This window comes from Porites lutea, chromosome 3 (assembly GCF_958299795.1).
Source record: "Porites lutea chromosome 3, jaPorLute2.1, whole genome shotgun sequence".
NCBI lineage: Eukaryota > Metazoa > Cnidaria > Anthozoa > Scleractinia > Poritidae > Porites > Porites lutea.
In genome coordinates this window covers 5,964,737-5,985,510 of record NC_133203.1, presented here as the reverse complement: position 1 = coordinate 5,985,510, position 20,774 = coordinate 5,964,737, and the positions used below count along the sequence as shown (strand labels likewise).

Sequence of the window (20,774 nt, the reverse complement as noted above, 5' to 3'; positions counted from 1 at the left end):
TTATGATTATGATTATGATTATGATTATGATTATGATTATTATGATTATGATTATGATTATTATTATTATTATTATTATTATTATTATTATTATTATTATTATTATTATAAGGTAAACAACTACGACGGCAATGTAAACGTAAAGAAAAACAGTTCTTAAGCATCGGGAATTTTCTGTTAATGCACTGCTCGTGAACTAATGAGCTGTATATTATAGTGTCGTTTCCTCTTGCCTTTATAGCTCTTCACTTTTTTAAGGCATTATATTGGTATATATTTCAGTGTTGAATGTAATCTGGTGATTATATATTTTGCTTTTCCATTCCTATGACCTGTGATGTCACACGGCTGAAATGTCACAAGTGATTTCTTAACCAATCAAAAGTAAAACCAAATTCAGTAATGACTTGCCCACTAGCTGAGTTTTTCCCGCGCTTGAATCTGGCTACCTAGACACATCTATTTGCTGCAACCCTGATGGGTTAAGCGAATTGGCTGTGAGTTTTATGATTGATCAAAATTAAATTTTGATATCTTTAGAGAGACGATAAAAAAAACAAACCATATAGTTGGCTTAACTATTTAAACCCTAATACCAGAAAGCAAAATTCTCCGCACTACTGCGGGAGAATTTGTTTTGGAATCAAGACCTGTTTTACTCGCAGATAATTCCCTTTTTTGGGTTTTACCTTGGTGTAAGAACCTGTAAACTTTTCCTTTCTTACGAACCTTTTGTTTTCCTAACTTCTATTGTGTTAACTTCTTTTCTTCCCCTTTGTTTTACGTCATTCCCGAGTATTACAGGTTCTTACACCGACCTTTGTTCTCATAACATTTTTGTGGGATTAAGCAGTGTTATTTCTAAACTTTTTTGTTAGCAACTACAAAAAAAATTAACTAAATGCTGATTTGGCAGTAAACCACTATGTAAAATATTTTGAAAACTTCGAACAGTTTGCAGCAGTTTCATATGAAGGTTGGGTTACTATTTTGAATCTCTGATCTTCTCATAAGCATAGGCGACATTAAGAACAGTGGCTTCATCAAACTTTCTTCCAACAATCATCATTCCAATTGGCAAGCCATCCCTGAAGCCTGCGTTGATTGTCAGAGCTGGGTGACCTGTGACGTTGAAGGACGAGGTACTCACGGCATTTTCCATGGCTCGTTCGGCGTATTCTGCAAAGACATTAATTTAACTTTTGCTAAATTGAAGACAGCCGGGCGACTACTAGCCGGGGCCACTTAGACAAAGTTTACCAACTGGGTTACATGAAAATAACAATACATTCCTAGAGAGTTTGTTGTCGACCAATCAGCAGCTCATTAAAAAAAAAAAAACAATAAGTTACTCGAAGCGCAAAATTTAAAATTGAAATGATAGCAAACGTTTTTCAAGAAAGCAAAATGTTTCAAAAGACAACGTTTGTGTATTCCAAACTTTACATATAACACTCAGGAGACATTATTTGGATGACTCAAGCTGGTATTTGGTCATCTACCGGCAATTTTTTCGCTATATCGCGAGTGGCCTCTATAAAAAATAAAAATTCTCTGAAGTACGCAAAAATACCCATCCTTGAGTGCTTTAAGAAGCATTCTGAGCAGTTAAAACTGTTGGCTTTGCTTCAACAATTTAGCGAAGATGTGATAAGTTTCGACCATTCGCCACTCAAGCAGAGAGAAGGGAACTGGAATCGTTACTTGGGACGCGCCGGTCAGCTATTATTTGGGACTTTAAGATTCAACGACGCGACGGCAACGAAAACGTCCACAAAAAGAATAGGTTTAATTAAGCAAAACAACAACTTTGCACGTGCATCACACCTCTTTGTACATTTCTTTCCCGTTTTTGCACGACTACGACGTGAAAATGCCTAATTTGCGTTTTACGGAGGACGTAAACAAGCAACGACGAAATTTATTTCTCTTTCTGAGCTTGGATATAACCCCTTGAAATTCAGCTTCAGGAGGGTTCGCCTACATTTGACAAAGTAAGTGGGTAGGAATAATCGCTATAAAGACTGAAAGAACGCAAATTCACTTTTTAATCGACGTTCTCGTTGCCGTCGCGTAGTTGGATCTTGAAGTCCCTATTTAATAGGGAGCTTAATCGGCGACGTTGTTGAGCGACGCACGTCAACCGGAAGTGAGCCTTTTTGTCTTTTATTACCTTGACGCCACCAAATTTGTATTGCTAAGTGTCTTAATTCTTATACACTGAGACGATTTGCCCACATTTTTTTTGAAATCACGGCTCAAGAGTGCAAAACGTCCACTTCCGATGGACGTGCGTCGCTCTAAAACGTCGCTCCTTAAACTCCCTAATGCCCCCTTTTTTTCCTTTTCCTTAGTTACAGTTCCAGAAGTCTTTGCGAGAGTTAACTCGGCCCAGTTCCCTCTCGTTTCTAAAGTGGCGAATTCTACACACCGACATTGACAGTACGGATATGAACAGAGCTCCAACTTCTCTCATCTTTCTAAACTGTTGAGTCCGGCAAAGTAAAGAGCATATTAACGAATGTCACAACATTACCTTTCAGGGAAGGATTCTGTTGCGGGAAGACTGGTGCCTTCTTTGGAATGGTGGGTAGAATTAACACGTCATACTTTTCAAAGGCCTCGTCGTAAGCTTTGCATAGAACTCGGCCTAGGTTCTGTGCCTTTCCGTAGAAAACGCTGTTGTAATCTTCATGCAAGTAATTTGCAATCAGCCTGAGGAATTTGGTGGTTCTTGACAATTCATTCGAGTGGCATTTCAGACCACGGAAAACAGCCTCTTGAAGAGTTGTATCGTAGTACATTTCCGCTGAAGAACCAAAACCTGGATGGAAGCAAAAGGAAAATTGAATAGAGGTATGAATTTTTGACGAAAAGTGTTTTCAGTAATCCCCAACAAGCCTCAAAGACATTTAGCCAAGGAAAATGATCATCATCTCTTAATTTTCTACTAAATAAACCTCCTGAACTAGTGGCCAACAAGGTTTAAAATGCAAAACAACATTGCACGTGCAGCACATTTTGTACATTTTTTGCTGTCATGCATAATACACGACTACGACGCGAACTTTCCTAATTTCACGTTTTATGGGTAACGTGAACAAAAGACAACAATTTGATTTGATCAAGTAAGCTTATTTCAGAATTCAAATCCAGAAAAATTCAAAATCCAAGGTTAACGCGGTGTATCAGTAATAGCGATCAGGGGCGGATCCAGGATGTTTTTCATAAGGGGGTGCACTCGTCTCTTGCTCTACTTCAACACCAATAAAACAACATAGTTTTTTTTTGCCGGATTCTAGTTGTATTAGAAAACCGCAGGTCAACTCGGGGGGGGGGGGGGTGCGCACCCCCTGCACCCTCCCCCTAGATCCGCCCCTGGCGATAAAATTTGAAACAACGCGAATTCACCGTTTTTAAACAGAGTAACTAGAGTTAAACAGGAGTTACTTAAAAGTAACTTCTCTTTTCTAAACTAACATAGTTTTAGCTTGACTGTTTGTAAGACAAAAGCCGCTTACCAGCTCCTTTCAGCATCATTCGATCACCTCCCATGTGAAAAATTGCTTCAAAGATCCCATGTCCTTGTATAGAAAGGAGAAATAATACGAACGATTCTTTAATAAGCACGACGAATATTCGTTTCTGACAGAAATTTTAAGTTTTCGCCTTTACCTCAAATACGTTTTAGCCGTGATCACCGCCTAAAAGCCGTCGTTCAACAGCCTCGTTCCCAAGCGAGTTCGCGCTACCCGAGTGAACGGAGGAGACTTGGACCCGTTTAAACCTCTTTTTTGCTACCATGGATATTATCCATGTTGCTACGCAAGCTATCTTTGCAAGCCGAAAACCACAAGCTTTTGGGCAAGTACTTTGCAAAAAATAACTAAAATAAATAAATAAAATAAAATAAAATTTCAGTTACCATCTGATTGCATTGGGATTGAAACTTCCTCGACGACTGCGCCGCATTTAGTGCTCAGCTGTCCGGCGGCTTCCTTCACCATCTCGTCAACATCAGGTTCGGAGATCTCCAAACCAAACCCTTCTTTTAAGATTCCTATCTTCAGGTTTTCTATTTTTCCTGTCAGCTAACAAAGACAAATTGACAGGGTAGAAAGTTAGTGTTATATTATGACACAAAAAAGAAACACAAAAATTATGCTAGGACACAGAGAATGAAGTTAAAGGATTCTTTTATAGTGGAAAGTGCACTTAGCTTATCCAGCTAGTTAAATACATCAATTCGACTTTTCAGGATAGTTTCTATACCATTATATTTTCCATTTATAAAGAATTACCTCCCTGTTTTGAATAGAGATGTCTTAATATTTAAAATACTCTAACTTGAAAGAGCTTAAAATGAGATAGATTAAACATCGATTAAACTGAAGATTGGTAAACTCAGTTTTACAGTTAACGTTGTTATTTGTTGCGGTCACATCTACGACGTAACTAATGTTTAACTTAAGTTAGTGTCAAGTTACGTGGTGTTATTCCCATTATGGCTCTTGCTCATACCTAACTGTAGTTAGTGCTTTCGGTCGACATTGCAGTCACACCACGCAGTTAACAACAGTTAGTTCTAATCAGCCTATGTAAATTTTTTGTTTGTTGTTTTTGGTTTCCCCCTCGCTTCACGCTTGTTTTTTATTTTGCATGTTTATATATGCTTATCTAGCACGTGCGAAGAGAAGTGTCACATTCTGATTGGTTGTTTGTTTGTAAACTTAAGACTAACCCACGAACCCTGCTTGGGTATAACTATAGTTAGTCTGTATGGTTTTGGATCACCAAGGCGTAAATTTTCTAGCTATAGTTAGAGCGAAGAGAGAAGCGGTCACATTACCGAAATAGCTAACTATAGTTATCCGTCTTAACTATAGTTAGTAGCCCAGATGTGACCGCAGCCATTATTTCACGTAAGCTTTATGAGTCGGACTGAACTGTATACAAAGCGTCCTCGCCGGTAGTGATTATTACGATTTATATTCATGTAAGAGTAGTTGTAGTTTTATTTTGAGTTCAGTAGAAAAAGGAGTAGATAATTACAAATTAAAAAGAACTTACCAGAGCAGTGTACTCTGGTAGTTTAAGGTCTCGTGGTTGTCTCGGGTCCAGTCCGTCATCATATCCCGCCAATGCCTAGAGAGATTGACATTTCTTTTAGCTGAGGCGTAGCATTAGCAAAACAAAGCAAAGCCGAGCCCTGTGCAGACTCAGAGTCTGATGTAGCCTCTAGTGGTGCTACTTATGCACAATTTGAATTAGAAAAACCTTATCAAGTCACCCTGCGAGCAGAGCCTCCTTTTCTTGACCGAGAAGGAGATAAGGAGGATCTTCCTGAACCGCGTCTTTGAAGTCACCGCAGCTCGAACTTCTGGACTAGTCAATCTTGTTTTCTCTTGTCAAACTGGTTTTTCGAGTGCAAGCATCCGTTTGTTGATAAAGTGATGATCATACCTGAGGCCGCTGTACTAAGCGCACGGCTATATAGATAAAAATATTGTTATAAAAAAACAATACACGTTCTTCTGAATCAGCTTTGCAGTAGTCTTTAAACTTCTCGTTTTTGTTTGTTTGTTTTTTTTATACATGGTAGGCTCGGTTTTGAAACTGCATCCTAGCAACATGTAGGATATGTTTAATCCAGCCTCGGAGACCCAGGGGCAAGGGAAAGTCTAAACGGGGGGGGGGATGGCGGGGAGTTCTTTACTTTTCTTCGAGCCATATTTTTCACCCGTTTAGACTTTCCCTTGCCCCCACTATCTGCCCCTGGGTCTCCGAGGATGTGCTCAACCAAGATTTTTCTCCATTCATGAATCACATCAGATTAAACACCTTGTTGGGGAGCATAGGACGCAGAAGTAACGTCACTTAAACATGCACAACAATGAGCTAATGCCCTTTCTTTTCAAGGTCCCTCTACCGGCGTTGTTTCAAGGTGTTTTACGTTTGTACGTTGTGACTGTTTAGCTGAACTGGGAACGAGATTGTCCATTGTTAAAAGAAAAGCGATATCGTTTATCTTTTGCTACAAGAATCATGTTTCCGAACGTCTAACGATCTAAGACAAACGAAACTCTAAGTAATTACCTCTAGCATCAAAGCTGTGTCGTAGACAGTCCTGGCCATGGGTCCCGTATGATCTAAAGTAAATTCCATTGGCATGATGCCCGTATATGGCACCAGTCCATAGGTGGGTTTCAATCCCACAATACCACACGTGGCAGCTGGGATCCTTATGGAGCCTCCTTGGTCTCCACCGAGTGCCATGTCAACTTGTCCTCCGGCCACCTTTAGAATGTCCACAAAAAGACCCAGTTACGTCGTTTGAACTGATTTTAAAAGAGTGGTGTGGTCATCACTTTCTATTAGTGAAGAGTATTTGATTTAAACTTCTGTCAAATTCCAGCATCGTGGCAACTTTACACATATCGGTTTCTTCTGTAGGTACCGAGGCACCGATTATGAACAACAAAAGAAACAATACAACCAAATAATAAAGCCCGCGGGAGAACTCTATGGTTTGGTTCTTTTGTTTCATTTGTGATGACGGTACCTACAGACAGACCCCACCTGTTGGACAACCCATATCTTTGAAAAAATTCACTCGGCTTTTTGATATACCGTGATCTCTTTGGTAAGCCCCCCTCTCTTTTTAAGATCCCCCTTTAAAATAGCGGGAAAAAATGGGTCCCTGGGGTTATGATTAAAGTGATTGCGGTATCTCCTTACCAAAGCAGCACATCCAGAAGAAGAGCCTCCAGCCATCCTCGTTTTATCGTGTGGATTAACCACAGGCCCCGTAGCAGCAGTGAAACTTGCGCCAGAGCAACACAAGTTCTCGCACACAGCTTTGCCGAGTATACGTCCTCCAGCATCCAATATCCGGGACACTACGGTGGCGTCAATATCCGGGACAAAGCCTTCCAATATCCGGGAACCATTCATCATGGGTACACCTGCTACACACGTGTTATCCTTAATGGCAACTGTCTTGCCTTGCAGTTTACCGCTTGGTGCTCCTTTGATGTCGCAGCGCCAGTACCTGATAAACAACACAGTTAAAATAAAAGTTAATTGGACTGGCATGTGCCAAGGAAAATCTGGTTTCTCCACCGATTTATACCTCTTCTTGAACTAGCACGAGACACGACCGTTTAATTCACGACGTCATATACTCTCTGAATAGCCTATGTCGATCTCGTTTATAACCAACTTTATCTTATAAAGTAAGAATGTCGAAAGACCAAATGTTCTTACATTTCACTCTTCTACGATATAGCCTTGTCAAACGGGATGCTCCTCTCCACTAAGTCCATTAAAGGAAGAAACTTTTAAATATGTATCCTAAATTTTAGAGTAATTTTCAAATAGACTTAAGTGCTATTTCGAGGCTTTATATTTCTTTAGATTTGTGACTTGTAGTTAATCTCAAAATTTCATAATCAGTATTTATAGTGGGACGTAGCTCCACCTAGCAGACTCTTCGGTCGGTTTGGAATATTATTCTAGTGAACTCTGATTGACATTTGTCTCTCACCAAGCATTGTAAGGGTTTTCCTCTGCTGACGGCCTGTAACCTGGCGTTCGTGGATACTTAACCGGGAGCTTGGGATCTGGTAGCTCATACAACCGCTGGTATGTGTCACCCAGAGTCTTGGAAATAGCCTCTGTAAAAAGAGGCTTTTGTTAGCAACAATCAAAGTTCTATTTAACACGAGAAAGATCACTGAGCTCGGATACAAGACATACTATGCACCCACTTTTAATGACAGCATTAAAAGGTTCCGTTAATCCAGTGAGGTTTTGCCAAACGGCTCCCCACCCACCCCACCCCCCTCTCTCTGTCACGTAACACCGGTGTTGCTACATGAAAGTGAGACTAAGGGGGTAGAATTGAGCTAACGTTTTTAATACACCGATCCTGTTCGTACAAGCAATCTTACCTCGGTGCTCCATCAGCTCACTCTCTTCCATGTCAAACCCCAGACCTCGCGCAATTTCAGATAGATGCTGCAGGGTTGGTGCTCGAACAGCAGGCTCTTTGTAAAGCTTCTCTGTGGATCGAATTAAGGGAAGGAAAAATTAAACCTAATATGCAGGAAGGTGGTTATAAAAATGATCCAAGGATTTCTTAGAATAGATTAACTAACATTTCAACAAAGCTGTTCTTCATAATTTTCACTTAAAAAGAACTTGTGAAAATTAGCGAAAGTCATGTGCGCGTCAAAAATCCCGACTCAACATTGATGTGCTGCAAAAATTTCTCTTCCTAGGATTAAATAGGTTGTAAATTCTTAATTTTGGTAGGTCTTTCAGTGGACTGCTGCTGCTGTTCGTGTTAAAGTTTGGAGACTGGCATTGTATAGATATATTTCTCGGAGGGGGTACCCCTTGAATTTTACTTTGGGGATGTGCCGCGGAGTCCGAGACTCTGAACCTGTTTCAGACCGGCAATAAGTCTAAAATATAGGAACCCTATTCTAGACAATAAGCCAAGAAAAATATGTACAAATTATTATTTTCAGGCATTTTGTTTGACGAGGGGAGCGTAGTTTCACTCCTAAAAGAATAATCAGGAATTAAGGGGAAAAACTGACTCTCTTCCAGAGTTAAACTGAAGTAAAATGAACCCGGGAACTGAGGGTAAGTTTTTCATCTTCCATTGCGCTTCCAGTGTCAGAGAGGCAAAAAACCTCTGTATAGTGGCACATACCCGTGTAGCCCATAATGTATGGGGTACCCCGGCCGTCCCCTGGGTCTTTAGCGTACAGTTTGATCGCTGTGACCTTTTTGCCCCGGGGGGCCCTGCCATATATGGGCTAGAAAGGTATCAGTGCCGCTACGAAGGGTATGGTTTTCAAGCAGTTTACTCTGAGATAGGGGTATATAAATCAGAGATTTTGGGTCGGGAATAGGGTATCATTTTCCAGAAACTGATCAATTGTTGAATATTTTAGTCTAGACTAGGGAAAACGAGAATTGCCACTCAATAATATAAAAAAATCAAATCGGCAAGTTTAAATGTATGCAAATCAGCCTAAAAGCTACTCTTGGATAAGGGAAGAGGGAGGGGGGGGGGGCTGGTGGTGTTGGGGAGATTAGTCTAGTATAGAGTAGAAATATTCAGCTGAACTAGCTTTGGTATGGCTAGGGGTTCCAGGGTCCCAGCGGCACATCCTCACCCAAAATTCCTAAAGTACCCCCCCGCCCCCGGGCTCTGGTCCCAAAACGCTTTAGTAGAACTTCTAAAAACAGCAACATTCTGGCACTGAATGAAAATACATTCGTTTGATTTAAGAGCTCATACCTGACGGCAGTCGAGATATATAGTGGCCTGAGCGCTTCATATGATAAAGCAGCTGAATGAACTTTAGCACGAATATAGTAACAGGATTCTGGAAATTTCGATTTCGATCATAAGTGAATCGAATGATATGTCGCGTCGACAAAGGAGAGATCACCCATAACTTATCAGAAGAAGCAGCTAAACAACAACGTTTGCTTCCATACACATGTAGGTGACAATCTCATCAGAATGGGCACGCGACTCCATTAAAAAGAAAATCAAAGAGATTTCAGCTCATAGTTTCACATTTTATTTACAAAAACTGCCAGGTTAATTTCTGATTCAGTTTATCTTCACAAAAGCTAAGTAAAAGCGATTTGATCGTCTTGTACAGACCGGACAAAAGACACAAAGGCTCAATTGGAAAATGTAAGAGCAAGAGAAGTGTTTACGAATTTTCACCTAGATTAACTCACTTACCTTGTTCGTTGCCATCAGCCATATCTACAGCTTCAAAGCTGGGATTTTGAGCTTAAGAAAAAGATCAGAGAATAGATTTGAACTGGCGATCTTGTATGTTGAAGTGAAGGACACCTGTCACGAGGCAGGGTGCATGACAGCAGGTCATAAATTCCTTGCTGAAAGTCACGCAACCAAACCTCGTTCTGGGGACGAGTTAGCTCAGGAACTTTGCACTGCACGGCGTGTTTTGTTGCTTTCACGTGAACGGTTTTACGGCAGTTTTGCCTCCTGCTTCATCCCGTGGCCCTGAGAATTTTTAAAACATGTATTGAACTCGTAGCTCGACTGTACTCTGCGCACGTTCTGGAGGATTTTGTGTTTAGTATGGCCGAGGGCAGTGTTCACGGTATGTTGTACACTTTTATTAACGTGACCGTCTAGATTGAACATAACCTCCTCGGGCCTCCATGCGAAAAAAACGAGTTACTCTTTCTTACTTATATTACAGTACAAATCATGTCCTTTTGGACAACATGAACTAGAGTTTAATTTCTTGAACCCTGCTTTAACCGTTTTGTGATGCTTCTTGAAACGTCACACAATGCTCAATCAAGCGTGGTGAAAACAATGGCTTTAACTAGCGGTGTATGACATTTGGAGACTGCAGACCTGCAGTCCGCAGACTGTAGACCACATACTGCACACATTGCAGATTGTAAATTGTAGATTGTAAATTAAATGACACCGAAATTATCCTAATAAAGTTGGCGTCATCAGAGATATTACTTAGATTCCAGGGCTGAGTTGCTCAAAACATGGTTAGCTTTAACCATTGGTTAAGCAGTATCAAAACCAATACGTTGTCAAGGTATTAAACGCTGGTTAACGCTAACCATGCTTCGAGCAACTGGGCCCAGGCTTCTAAAAAAGTGAGAAAGTAGCGCAAAGTTGCATTGGCCTCATTTCCAAGATGCTGGTGGCTGTTCTTCACCAACTCTTTATCAACTCGCATCACAAAAAGCATTGACTTCAGGTTTCAGTAGGGTTCTTTTTTCCTCTTCTTAGGTTACTGTTATTTGATAATGACAAGAAGCCATGCTAATGCAGGAGGGTGGTAAAGGGGGGGTCTAGATCACGTTTCATGGAAAATAAAACGGTCCTTTCACAATTCACGAAAAATAAAATAGGCATTTCACGCTTCACGGAAAAAAAGGAGAACCTTTCTTTAAACAAAAGTTAAATACTGTTTCATTTTGAAAAATTACGTCCAAAGCAAAGCCTTGTTTGTTGTTTTCACTATCCGTCCACTTGGCATTCTGCGCGATGCAAAAAAAAATCTCGGACATTGCGTTGATGCGCTTCCGCCATTATGGTCGAAATAGACAAAACAGAGGATGAAAATGATGGCTGACCAAAGATCACTGAAAACCAGACCAACCAAGTTGTCGCAACAGGGATCAACTGTCCTGTCACAGTCACACAATATCATTTATTACGTAATAACGGTTGTCGAAAATCACAAAGACATCATGAAAATCACGGTTCACAGCGAATTAAACATTTATTTCTCGTTTCACGGAAAATAATTTTGCAAAATCATGCTTCACGGCTACTATTGAAATCACGATTCACGGGGAAAAAATTAGCCATTTCACATTTCATGGAAAAAAAAAAGGGCCGATCACGAGTCACGAAAATACCCTTTACCACCCTCATGCAGGGGGACTCCCGTATCAAAGACGTTGGAAAATTAAAATTAAACCCCAAAGGGAGACTAATGTGGGTGTGGCTCAAGCTTAAACTGACCCCTAGTAGTGACCATACTAAAACAGACATCAGAGCATTTTTTGTAAATTTCTTTATGCCTGGCCCTAAGCAATAGCTGAATGGGCAAATACAGTGATTTTCTGTCTCAAACACCCTATTAGAGACCAAAATCTGTAATTTACACCCCTAAGCGAGATGATGAGCATCCCTGTTACTTTTATATGGGAATCCCCCCAGGGCATGCCAACTATTACCTGTCTAAATATCGGTCTTCTGTGAAGAACATTTTTAGATGCGAGCACATGATGTTTACTACAGTTATGTCAAGAACAAGTAGGATAGATCGTGGACATTTGACACCTTTCAAATAACATAAATATTTTATCTTGGCGGTATTAAGGGATATGCTAAATAAACTAAAAGGAACAGATCCTACCACTGGAATCTGACACCACTGATACAAGGGACTTTTGGAAGGGGGGTGTGGTTCAGAGGGTTCCAACAGACTCAACAAATTACTGGAAGTGTGTTTTGAATTTCCTTTCATCCTAATACAATAGGCAAATTGACAATAGCATCTTTAACAGGCCAATCGTTGCGCGTACTCAAATCCTGGTACACAGCATGCAGGTGAGGGCTCAGAACAAGGATTCGCAGATGGACTTGACGAGAGTTAAGTTTCGTCTGTGGTGCAGGCTAATAATGCCAGACTGTTGCTATGGATTCATGAGTGAGTTCATGACATCAGCAGACATTGTTCTGCTGTTTCAACAGCCAACAGCTTCTTTTAATAAAATAGGAATGAGGGCGATGTAATTTGGGCTGAAAATATCAACCTCGCTTCTTTTTCACTTTTTTCTTTTGTTAGAAGGTGGGAAATGATAACGTCACCTTTATTACTGTATTTTTGGTTTCATTCAATTTACAGTCTTGCAGTCTACACTCTGTGGTCTGCTGTCTGCAGTCTGCAGTCTCTAGTCTGCTAATGTCATACACTATAACTAGACGGTTATATACTGTTTGACGGATTTTAAAATTATACATCCAATCGACCACTTTAGCTGGTATGTTTTGTTTTTTTTTCAATGCAGGTCATGTACACCTGTAATAATCAGGGTTTTTGTTTGAGGCCAGAGGCTGAACGTTTCGTTTGGTCGTTTGCCATTCTGTGTCCGGTACTTTGATGCCAATATTTGAGTTTTTATATATATTTTTTTTATTATGCTTACTTAATCAACTCATGAACTTACTGACTAGAGGATACTAAAATAAGCAATTAAATTCTTCAAAACAGCCACAGTATTTTTTTTCTTTCCTGTTTGATTGGTTTCCCTTTTTATTTAAATGAAATTGGAGTGACCATTTCATTATCATTCCTGCTCGGTCTAAAGGGAAATCCCCAGGCAAAACACGCTACATGTGTTGGTCGAACACTGTTCATCTGTTGGAGAAATGAAGAGAATAAATGAATTTCTCTGAAGGCCAAGAAAAAACGAAAACAAAAAAACCCTCAATAATACTCTAACCTTGAGAACTGTTTCTTTCAATGCACTTGCATATAGAAATATACAAAATATGTCCGCATAAATTATGAAAATACATATTCCTCTGGGACTTTCATTAGGTGAAGAAAGCATACAAGCTTAATAGGTCTACTGGATTTTTCTTTGAAAATTTAAGCAATATGGTGTCGAGTCAAATATTTATTTTTACCAAGGTTATAGCCAGGGTGCTTTTGCAAAATTATGCAGTACATGTTTAAGCTCAACTTCTAAATGGAATAAATCACTGTTCTTATGTAATGAGAAGCCCAATTTGGTATGGTTTTCACTTAGGCATAAGAGCTATCCACTATAGTGTGAACATGGTATAATAGTTTCAATACGTACTCGACTGTCTGGCTTCTTTAAGCGTTGGATGTGTATTCCTAATCTGTGATCAGACATATCTTTTACTTTTTGAGAAGGGTGGGTAAAAGCCCAGGTGGGGTACTTTAGGAATTTCTGGGTGGGGATGTGCCGCTGGGACCCTGGAACCCTTAACCTATACCAGAGCTAGTTCAGCTGAATTTTGCTACCCTATACTAGAGTAAACTCCCCAAATACCCCCTATCCTAGAGTAGCTGTTTCCTAGGCTAGATAAAATCTTCAACCAACTGATCAGTTTCTTCCTGAAAAATGATACCCTATTCTAGACCCAAAACCTCTGATTTATATACCCTATCCTAGAGTAAACTGCTTGAAAACTGTACCCTTCACAGCGGCACATACCTATATAGCCCATATATGGCAGTACCCCCCCCCCCCCCCGGGGGGAAAAAGAAACCAGCAAGAAACAAATAAAATGATATATGGAGGGCATAGGCACAGGCTAGGTTATTCATGAAAGTAAATATGTGAATTTTTATAAAGAATTATTTCATAGGCTTTTCTCAGGACAGAAAAAAAAATTATTATAACAAGGGATGTACAGAAATATTGCTCAATTTTTTTCCTTTCTTTGTAGAAAAGCTCTACAAAGAGCCTGCAGTTCGTGTACCAAGCCTTCAGCGTCTATCTAAAATTGCACATGACCTGGGACTAGACATGCAAGAGAGAGAGCTAATGGAGTACCAAGGTGAATTTCTTGTTCCAGTGAAGCCCTAAACCTGAGCTGAAAATTAAACTTAAACTATGATTGAAATATCCATAATAGAATCCTTTGTGTTCAATGAAAATTTACAATTTAGCTGAATCTTGATTGTTGATATTAAAGCACAGAAATTCTCTCTATTTAACAGAGGCTATTTCCAAGACTCTGGGTGATACATACCAGCGGTTGTATGAGTTACCAGATCCCAAGCTTCCGGTCAAGTATCCACGGACGCCAGGTTACAGGCCGTCAGCAGAGGAAAACCCTTACAATGCTTGGTGAGAGACAGCTGTCTATCAAACAGATAAGAACTTAAGTTTAAGACTTAGAGTTAACGAGTTAAGGTTATGTGTTTAGTCAACAAAAATTATTATCGTAGATAAACAACCTCCTGGGTAGGTAAGGTATGGGTATGCACACACTTGTGGGGGAGGACAGAGGGGTTGGAGCCTCAGGGAATAGAGGGTAGGAGGGGTAGGTGAGAGGAAAGGGCAGGAGCTGGGTGGTTAAAGAGGGTGGGGGGTGATTGACGTTTTAAGAGAAAATAGAGGGTCTGTGAACTGGCTATGCCCGAACAACTGAACTGCAAGCAACGTAGGCTACATGTAGAAATCGGAGGTGTTTATCGCTCAGCTACGTACGACGTCTTCTTTAAACACCCTGGAACCCCGTGGTATTCGAGGGACAATCTATTGTAAAAAAAGTTTTAACAATAGAATGTTTAAAACCATAGGTTTCAATTTGCCCCTTCTTCACAATTCATGGATTCCAAGACAAGAGCATGCCCTTTGAGACTACGAAAGCCACTCCCTTGCCAACATCTAGAAACTTGAATAAACTATCAAGAACTTTGTTTGCATCCTGATGGCTTTCATTCCTGGGGTTTCCAGTTTTATTTGGCACACTAAATGTGGACGTCCAAAGTACACAAAACTGAACTCTCTTCTTTTCTCAGTTTTTCTTCTTCCTGGACTTTGACCAGTTGTCGTATCTATGAAAAACGTCTAACGGAAACGCCGAGGAACTTTCAAATCGGCTCCGACCGTGGAAGGAGACTGATTTAGTTCTTGAAAATATGCCAGTCAAATTAACTTTTATTGCGTGTATGTGGATCACTTTCGTATAACTGTTCGTATCTGGACATGATTTGGCAGCTTTATTCGCCATCTTCCGAGCGTTAAAAGAGATGTCGTCACACGTGTCCCAGGCGCCCCGTTTTGGGGGCAATTACGGTGACCGCATTGTCGTAAACGCCGACTCTCCCGGGTATGGCACCAGTCTCCCAGTATCCCGTATGGATCTCCAGATCTCCTGGATAAAATTGAATTTTGAGCTTTTTTTGCTGTAGTTTGGAATTTAGCCTGTTTTCTTGCAAAAATGCATTTTTTTTATGATGAAGAGAGAGTCTCCAGATCATTTAGATCTACAAAGTCTGGCATCTCTTCATTGGTCAACTTACGAAGGCCTTAGTTCATCCGTGAGATATGTTAAATGTTTTCTTAAGCTATGTTAAACCCTACAGTGTGCGTTTTTTATCAGGTACTGGCGCTGTGACATCAAAGGAGCACCAAGTGGTAAACTGCAAGGCAAGACAGTTGCCATTAAGGATAACATGTGTGTAGCAGGTGTACCCATGATGAATGGTTCCCGGATATTGGAGGGCTTTGTCCCGGATATCGACGCCACCGTGGTGTCCCGGATATTGGATGCTGGTGGACATATAGTCGGCAAAGCTGTTTGTGAAAACTTGTGCTGGGATGGTGGGAGTTTCACAGCTGCCACCGGGCCGGTGGTGAATCCACACAACAAAACAAGGATGGCGGGTGGCTCGTCTTCGGGATCGGCTGCTTTGGTGAGATCAGAAAATGATTTTAAATGATACGCTGTTCTTATTGTAATTCACCCACTCACCAAGTCCCCGTTTTCTAACTATGACGTTTCCATATTTGTTAATGATCGCTTCAAGTTAGGCGATTGTTCATACATGTTAAGTTAGTTGTTTCAACCGTACATAGAAGTTTTGTACAGTACCGCAAATGATCCCCGACCGCAAAAGATCCCCAGACCGCAAATTTTTGTTCGGGGTAGGTTTCAGAGAATTTCAGGGTTACAAATATTATCATTTTCTCAAATTGATACTGAGTATCTGGTAGATTGGATTTGACAAATTTCTTCTTAAAAACATCATGTAGAGTCAAGTTCCTATACACCTTCTTCTACTTGTAATAACTTTTCTAGGAAACTTTCTAGGCTAGCCTGTCCAAAGTACTGTGCTTTCTCGAATATTAGTAAGAGTGTGAAACGAAATGTCTTAAATTTAAGAAAATATTTCTCTCTCCAAAAATCAGTTTAAGAGAAAAATCAAGCAAACGTTTACTTTCTTTCTTCTTTTTTATTTTTGCATTTATTTGAGAGACAAAATTTATTCAGTTTAATACTTTTCACAAGTTGATCCAGTATCTTGACTCCAAGCCATTCTGATTTTCCTCTCGGGATCATTTGCGGTCGACAATGGGGATCATTCGCGGTCAATTTTGGGGATCATTTACGGTCTGGGGATCATTTGCGAAGGAAGTCGCCTAACTCTTTCTGCTCTTAGTTATTTAGAATGCCTTTCTGTTGGTCCTCAAGGTGGCTGGAGGATACGTTGACATGGCGACTGGTAGTGATTCAGGTTGCTCTATAAGAGTCCCGGCCTCCTTTTGCGGAATTGTGGGATTGAAACCGACCTGCGGATTGGTTCCGTTTACGGGCATCATGTCATTGGATGTGACTTTGGATCATACGGGACCTTTGGCCAGGACTGTCTATGACATTGCTTTGATGCTAGAAGTAAGATGACAACAAGCTTTAAAGTTCTGTTTGAAGAGTTTATTTTTTCTACGGAACATTTTAGAGCTAAAATCTTCTGTTTATGTGGTTAAAAGAATTTATTTTCAATGTAAGGAATTTATTTCGAACGAGCCACCATCTAACGGCCTCTTGCTGCCCATTCATGCTTCGTCATTTGGATAACTTCTCCGCCGGCCCGAAAACCATACCGAATAGGGGTTCTGTTAACGCATAAGAACGGTGATTTTTGCGCGATTTCTGATAGCCTAAGTGTTTGTTTGTACTGCGTGTTCCGACCGAATTTCTTTAAATTTATGTTCAGTTTTGTCACACTGAGATGCGTTATTACTTGCTACATTTGCTAAACCGAACATCTGATTAGGGAGTTAAAGCAACGACGTTTTTAACTAAGCGACGAACGTCAACCGGAAGTAGACTTTTGGCACTCCATGGTCGTGATTTTGATCAAATTCTTGGGCAAATCGTCTCTATAACAGTAAAGACACTTAGCAATACAAATTTAGTAGCGTCAAGGCATATTAAAAGAGAAAATTAAAAGGCTCACTTCCGGTTGACGTTCGTCGCTCAAAAATGTCGCTCCTTAAACTCCCTAGTTCACTCAGTAGAGCGCTGGATTGCAGAACGGAAGGCCACTGGTTCGATCTCCTAGTCTCAACCAGTACTCATGGTCTTAAAATAATTGAGAAATAAAGGTGCTACCTTTGTCCTGCCAGACCCTCGCGTGGCTCGGAGGACAACGTTGAGATGGCGGTGTCGTCTCCAGGAGGAGACGTAAAAAAAGTGTCTCCAGTTCGTTCTTTCCAACTCAATACGTTAGCGCTCATATAAAGTGCATTCCCTGTGAGTTCTCTATGAAAACAGTGTTTTTATATGACGCTCATTCTCTCTTGCGTAAACTAGAGGGAACGTCAACAGAAACTGATTTGCTGCTCTGGGCCGTGAGATAGCGGGGAGGAGGGGGAAGGTGCGGGGCAGAAATGTCAAAGTAAAGGTAGTTTATTATGGGAGTATAATCTACGAGGGCAAATTTTCTCTATACCTGATAATTTTGGCTTAACATAATAGCCGTTTCACATTCGTCAATTTAGCAATGTAGTAACGGCCGCGAACGTAGCTAGAGCTAGTCACCTCTTTTTTACCGACCTCTCGGAAAATGTCAAGGATCAATTTAGGTTTCAGGGAAACTGTCCATCTACCCCTTCCCTAAGCTAACATTAACACTTACTTCTTACATAGGGCAAAATGATGGCTTAGGGGAGGGGTAGGTGGGCAGTTTCCCAGAAACCTATATCAACCAATATCAACAGGTTATTGCTGGGTATGATGACGGTCTGGATCCAGGACAGCCACGTGACCTACACGTTCCAGAGTATACGTCACTGGTGCGTATGTTGTATACAGCTATTTCGAGAAAGGTTGTCAGAAAAAATGTGCACGCGAAAATCGCGAAAGGTAATATGGGATATGATTAATACACTGTTCCTGACACTGTAGCTGTCGAATCTACTTTTGCTGCTTTTCTTTAGCACTCGCAAACATACGTCTATGGCCTATCGTGCCACTCTTTCAAATTTCCTTGAAGAACTTGAGTGAACACCAAACAACCCAAAATACCTTTCGGGATGGTCGCGTGCAGTTTTCCCGACAACCTTTCTCGAAAAAGCTGTATATTGTTATCTTGATTGTGCTTAGTGCTTTAATTTATAAATTTAGCCAAGGTCTTTGTCTTTAGTGTCGTGACAAGTCATGACGTATCACGTACTAAAAATAAAAACGCAAAAGCTAAATTTAGCCCTTAACTAGAGCTAGCAGGCTATCAAATCCACAAAAAACTCATTTGTCCTGAACATTTCGCCGGTAATATAAAACGACGACTTTCCAACAAGATGGTCTATGTAAAAGAGATAATAGTTTTAGGGCAGCTGCGGTTTCGTTGAAATTCATAGCAGCTTTCCCGAAAGCTTCACGGGATCTCAGTCATTTATCTAAAGCGAATTTTCTTTTCAACCTAAATAATTAGTAAAAAGAATAGTGTCCTTATTTTTGACCCAAACAATTTTTAAAAAATTACATAAACAGACCACAATCTTACTGTCCCCTGTGTCCCCTGTGTCGCTTCTGTCCCCTGTGTCCCCTTTTCCCCTTGTGTCCGCTGTGTCCCTGTGTGTCCCCCTGGGCCCCCTGTGTCCCCTTGTGTCTCCTGTGTCCCCTGGCGTCCCCTTAGTCCTCTGTGTCCCCTATGTTCCCTTGTCTCCCCTGTGTCCCCTTGTGTCTGCTGTGTCCCCCTGTGTCCCCTCGTGTCTCCTGTGTCCCCTTGTGCCCCCTTTGTCCTTTGTGTCCCCTCGTGTCCCCTTGTGTCGCCTTGTGTCTCTTATGTCCCCTGTGTCCCCAGTGTCCCCTGTGTCCCCTTGTGTCCCTCGTGTCTCCTGTGACCCCTTGTGTCCCTTGTGTCCGCTGTGTCCCCCAGTGTCTCCTGTGTTCCCTTGCGTCCCCTGTGTCCCCTGTGACTCCTTGTGCCCCCTTGTGTCTCTTACATCCCCTGTATCTCTTGTGTCCCCTTCTGTCTCTTGTGTCCTGTGTCCCCTTGTGTCCCCTGTGTTCCCTTTGTCCTCTGTGTCCCCTACGTCCCCTTGTGTTCCCTTGTCTCCCCTGTGTCCCCTTGTGTCCCTTGCGTCCCCTTGTGTCCCCTGTGTCGCCTTGTGTCCCTTATGTCCCCTGTGTCCCCTGTGTCTCCTTGCATCCCCTGTGTCCCCTAGTTTCCCTCATGTCCCCTGTGACCCCTTGTGTCCCCTGTGTCCCCCTGTGTCCCGTGTCCCCTGTGACTCCTTGTGTCCCCTTTTGTCTCTTGCATCCCCTGTATCCCCTGTTTTCCCTGTGTCCCCTTGTGTCCCCTGTTTCCCCTCGTGTCCCCTGTGTCCCCTTGTGTCCCTTTGTGTCCCTTGTTTCCCCTGTGTCCACTTGTGTCCCCTCATGTCTCTTGTGTCCCCTTGTGTCTCCTGTATCCCTTGTATCCCCTGTGTCTCCTCTATGCCCTGTGTCCCCCTGTTTCTCCTGTGTCCCCTTGTGTCTCCTGTGTCCCTCTTTGTCCCCTTGTGTCCCCTCTGTCTCCTGTGTCCCCTTGTGTCCCTTGTGTCCCCCATGTCTCCTTGTGTCCCCTATGTCCCCTGTGTTCCCTTGCCTACCCTGGTTCCCCTTGTGTCCCCTGTGTCCCTCGTGTCCCCTGTGTCCCCTGTCACCCGTCATGTCCCCTGTCACCCGTCGTGTCCCCTGTGTCCCCTTGTGTCCCCTGTGTCCCCTTGTCTCTCCTGTGTCCCCTTGTGTCCCCTGTGTCCCCTTGTGTTCACCTGTGTCCCCTGTGTCCACTTGTGTGCCCTCGTGTGTCCCTTGTGTCCCCTGTGTTCCCTTTTGTTCCCAGTGTCCCCTTGTGTCCTTCTGTGTCCACTTGTGTCTCATGTGTCCCTTTGTGTCCCCTTGTCCCTGCCTTCAGGCGTCTTCTTGTTTAAGGAAATAATAGACAACAATTTTCCATTGTCCACATTTCTTGCGCGCTTTCTGGTAGAGAGACATGGTGCGACCAATTAGGAGAGACCTTACGAGCAGCTTCTACACTACCAGGGTCGACATGGTCTTTGAAAGTGCAAAAAATTGCGAAATTGTTGTCTTTTTATCAAATGGACCATACAAATGACGTCAGAATCTTCGAAACTCACGTGAAACCACTTGAGTTTTGTTGTTGTTGTTTTTCCTCCACCTCGTTATACTAGCG

At 41.7% G+C, this 20,774-nt stretch overlaps 2 protein-coding genes across 2 annotated transcripts in view; one reads left to right on the top strand and one right to left on the bottom strand.

The window, feature by feature from the left end:
- Positions 1 to 882: 882 nt before the first annotated feature.
- LOC140930281 (amidase-like) lies at positions 883 to 9,913 on the bottom strand. Its single transcript, XM_073379959.1, has 10 exons — positions 9,776 to 9,913; positions 7,953 to 8,063; positions 7,547 to 7,676; positions 6,739 to 7,051; positions 6,097 to 6,297; positions 5,071 to 5,145; positions 3,926 to 4,091; positions 3,522 to 3,584; positions 2,537 to 2,824; positions 883 to 1,179 (listed from the first exon to the last, which is right to left on the bottom strand). The coding sequence occupies exons 1-10, from the start codon at positions 9,795 to 9,797 to the stop codon at positions 986 to 988; spliced, it is 1,563 nt and encodes a 520-aa protein (XP_073236060.1). The 5' UTR covers positions 9,798 to 9,913; the 3' UTR covers positions 883 to 985.
- A 128-nt stretch (positions 9,914 to 10,041) lies between these two features.
- LOC140930280 (amidase-like) overlaps positions 10,042 to 20,774 on the top strand; it is an 18,376-nt gene continuing 7,643 nt past the window's right edge. Inside the window, exons 1-6 of the mRNA XM_073379958.1 lie at positions 10,042 to 10,163; positions 14,030 to 14,140; positions 14,304 to 14,433; positions 15,695 to 16,007; positions 16,787 to 16,987; positions 18,316 to 18,390. Of these exons, the coding sequence (XP_073236059.1) occupies positions 10,142 to 10,163; positions 14,030 to 14,140; positions 14,304 to 14,433; positions 15,695 to 16,007; positions 16,787 to 16,987; positions 18,316 to 18,390 (852 nt within the window). The 5' untranslated portion in view covers positions 10,042 to 10,141. The remainder of the gene's footprint in view (positions 10,164 to 14,029; positions 14,141 to 14,303; positions 14,434 to 15,694; positions 16,008 to 16,786; positions 16,988 to 18,315; positions 18,391 to 20,774) is intronic.

Coding starts and splice junctions, on each gene's coding strand:
- LOC140930281 (XM_073379959.1), bottom strand. CDS start 9,797: ATGGCTGATGGCAACGAACAAG. Junction 8,064..9,775: donor GGCTGATGGCAACGAACAAG/GTAAGTGAGTTA, acceptor TTCGATCCACAG/AGAAGCTTTACAAAGAGCCT. Junction 7,677..7,952: donor TGAGCTGATGGAGCACCGAG/GTAAGATTGCTT, acceptor CTCTTTTTACAG/AGGCTATTTCCAAGACTCTG.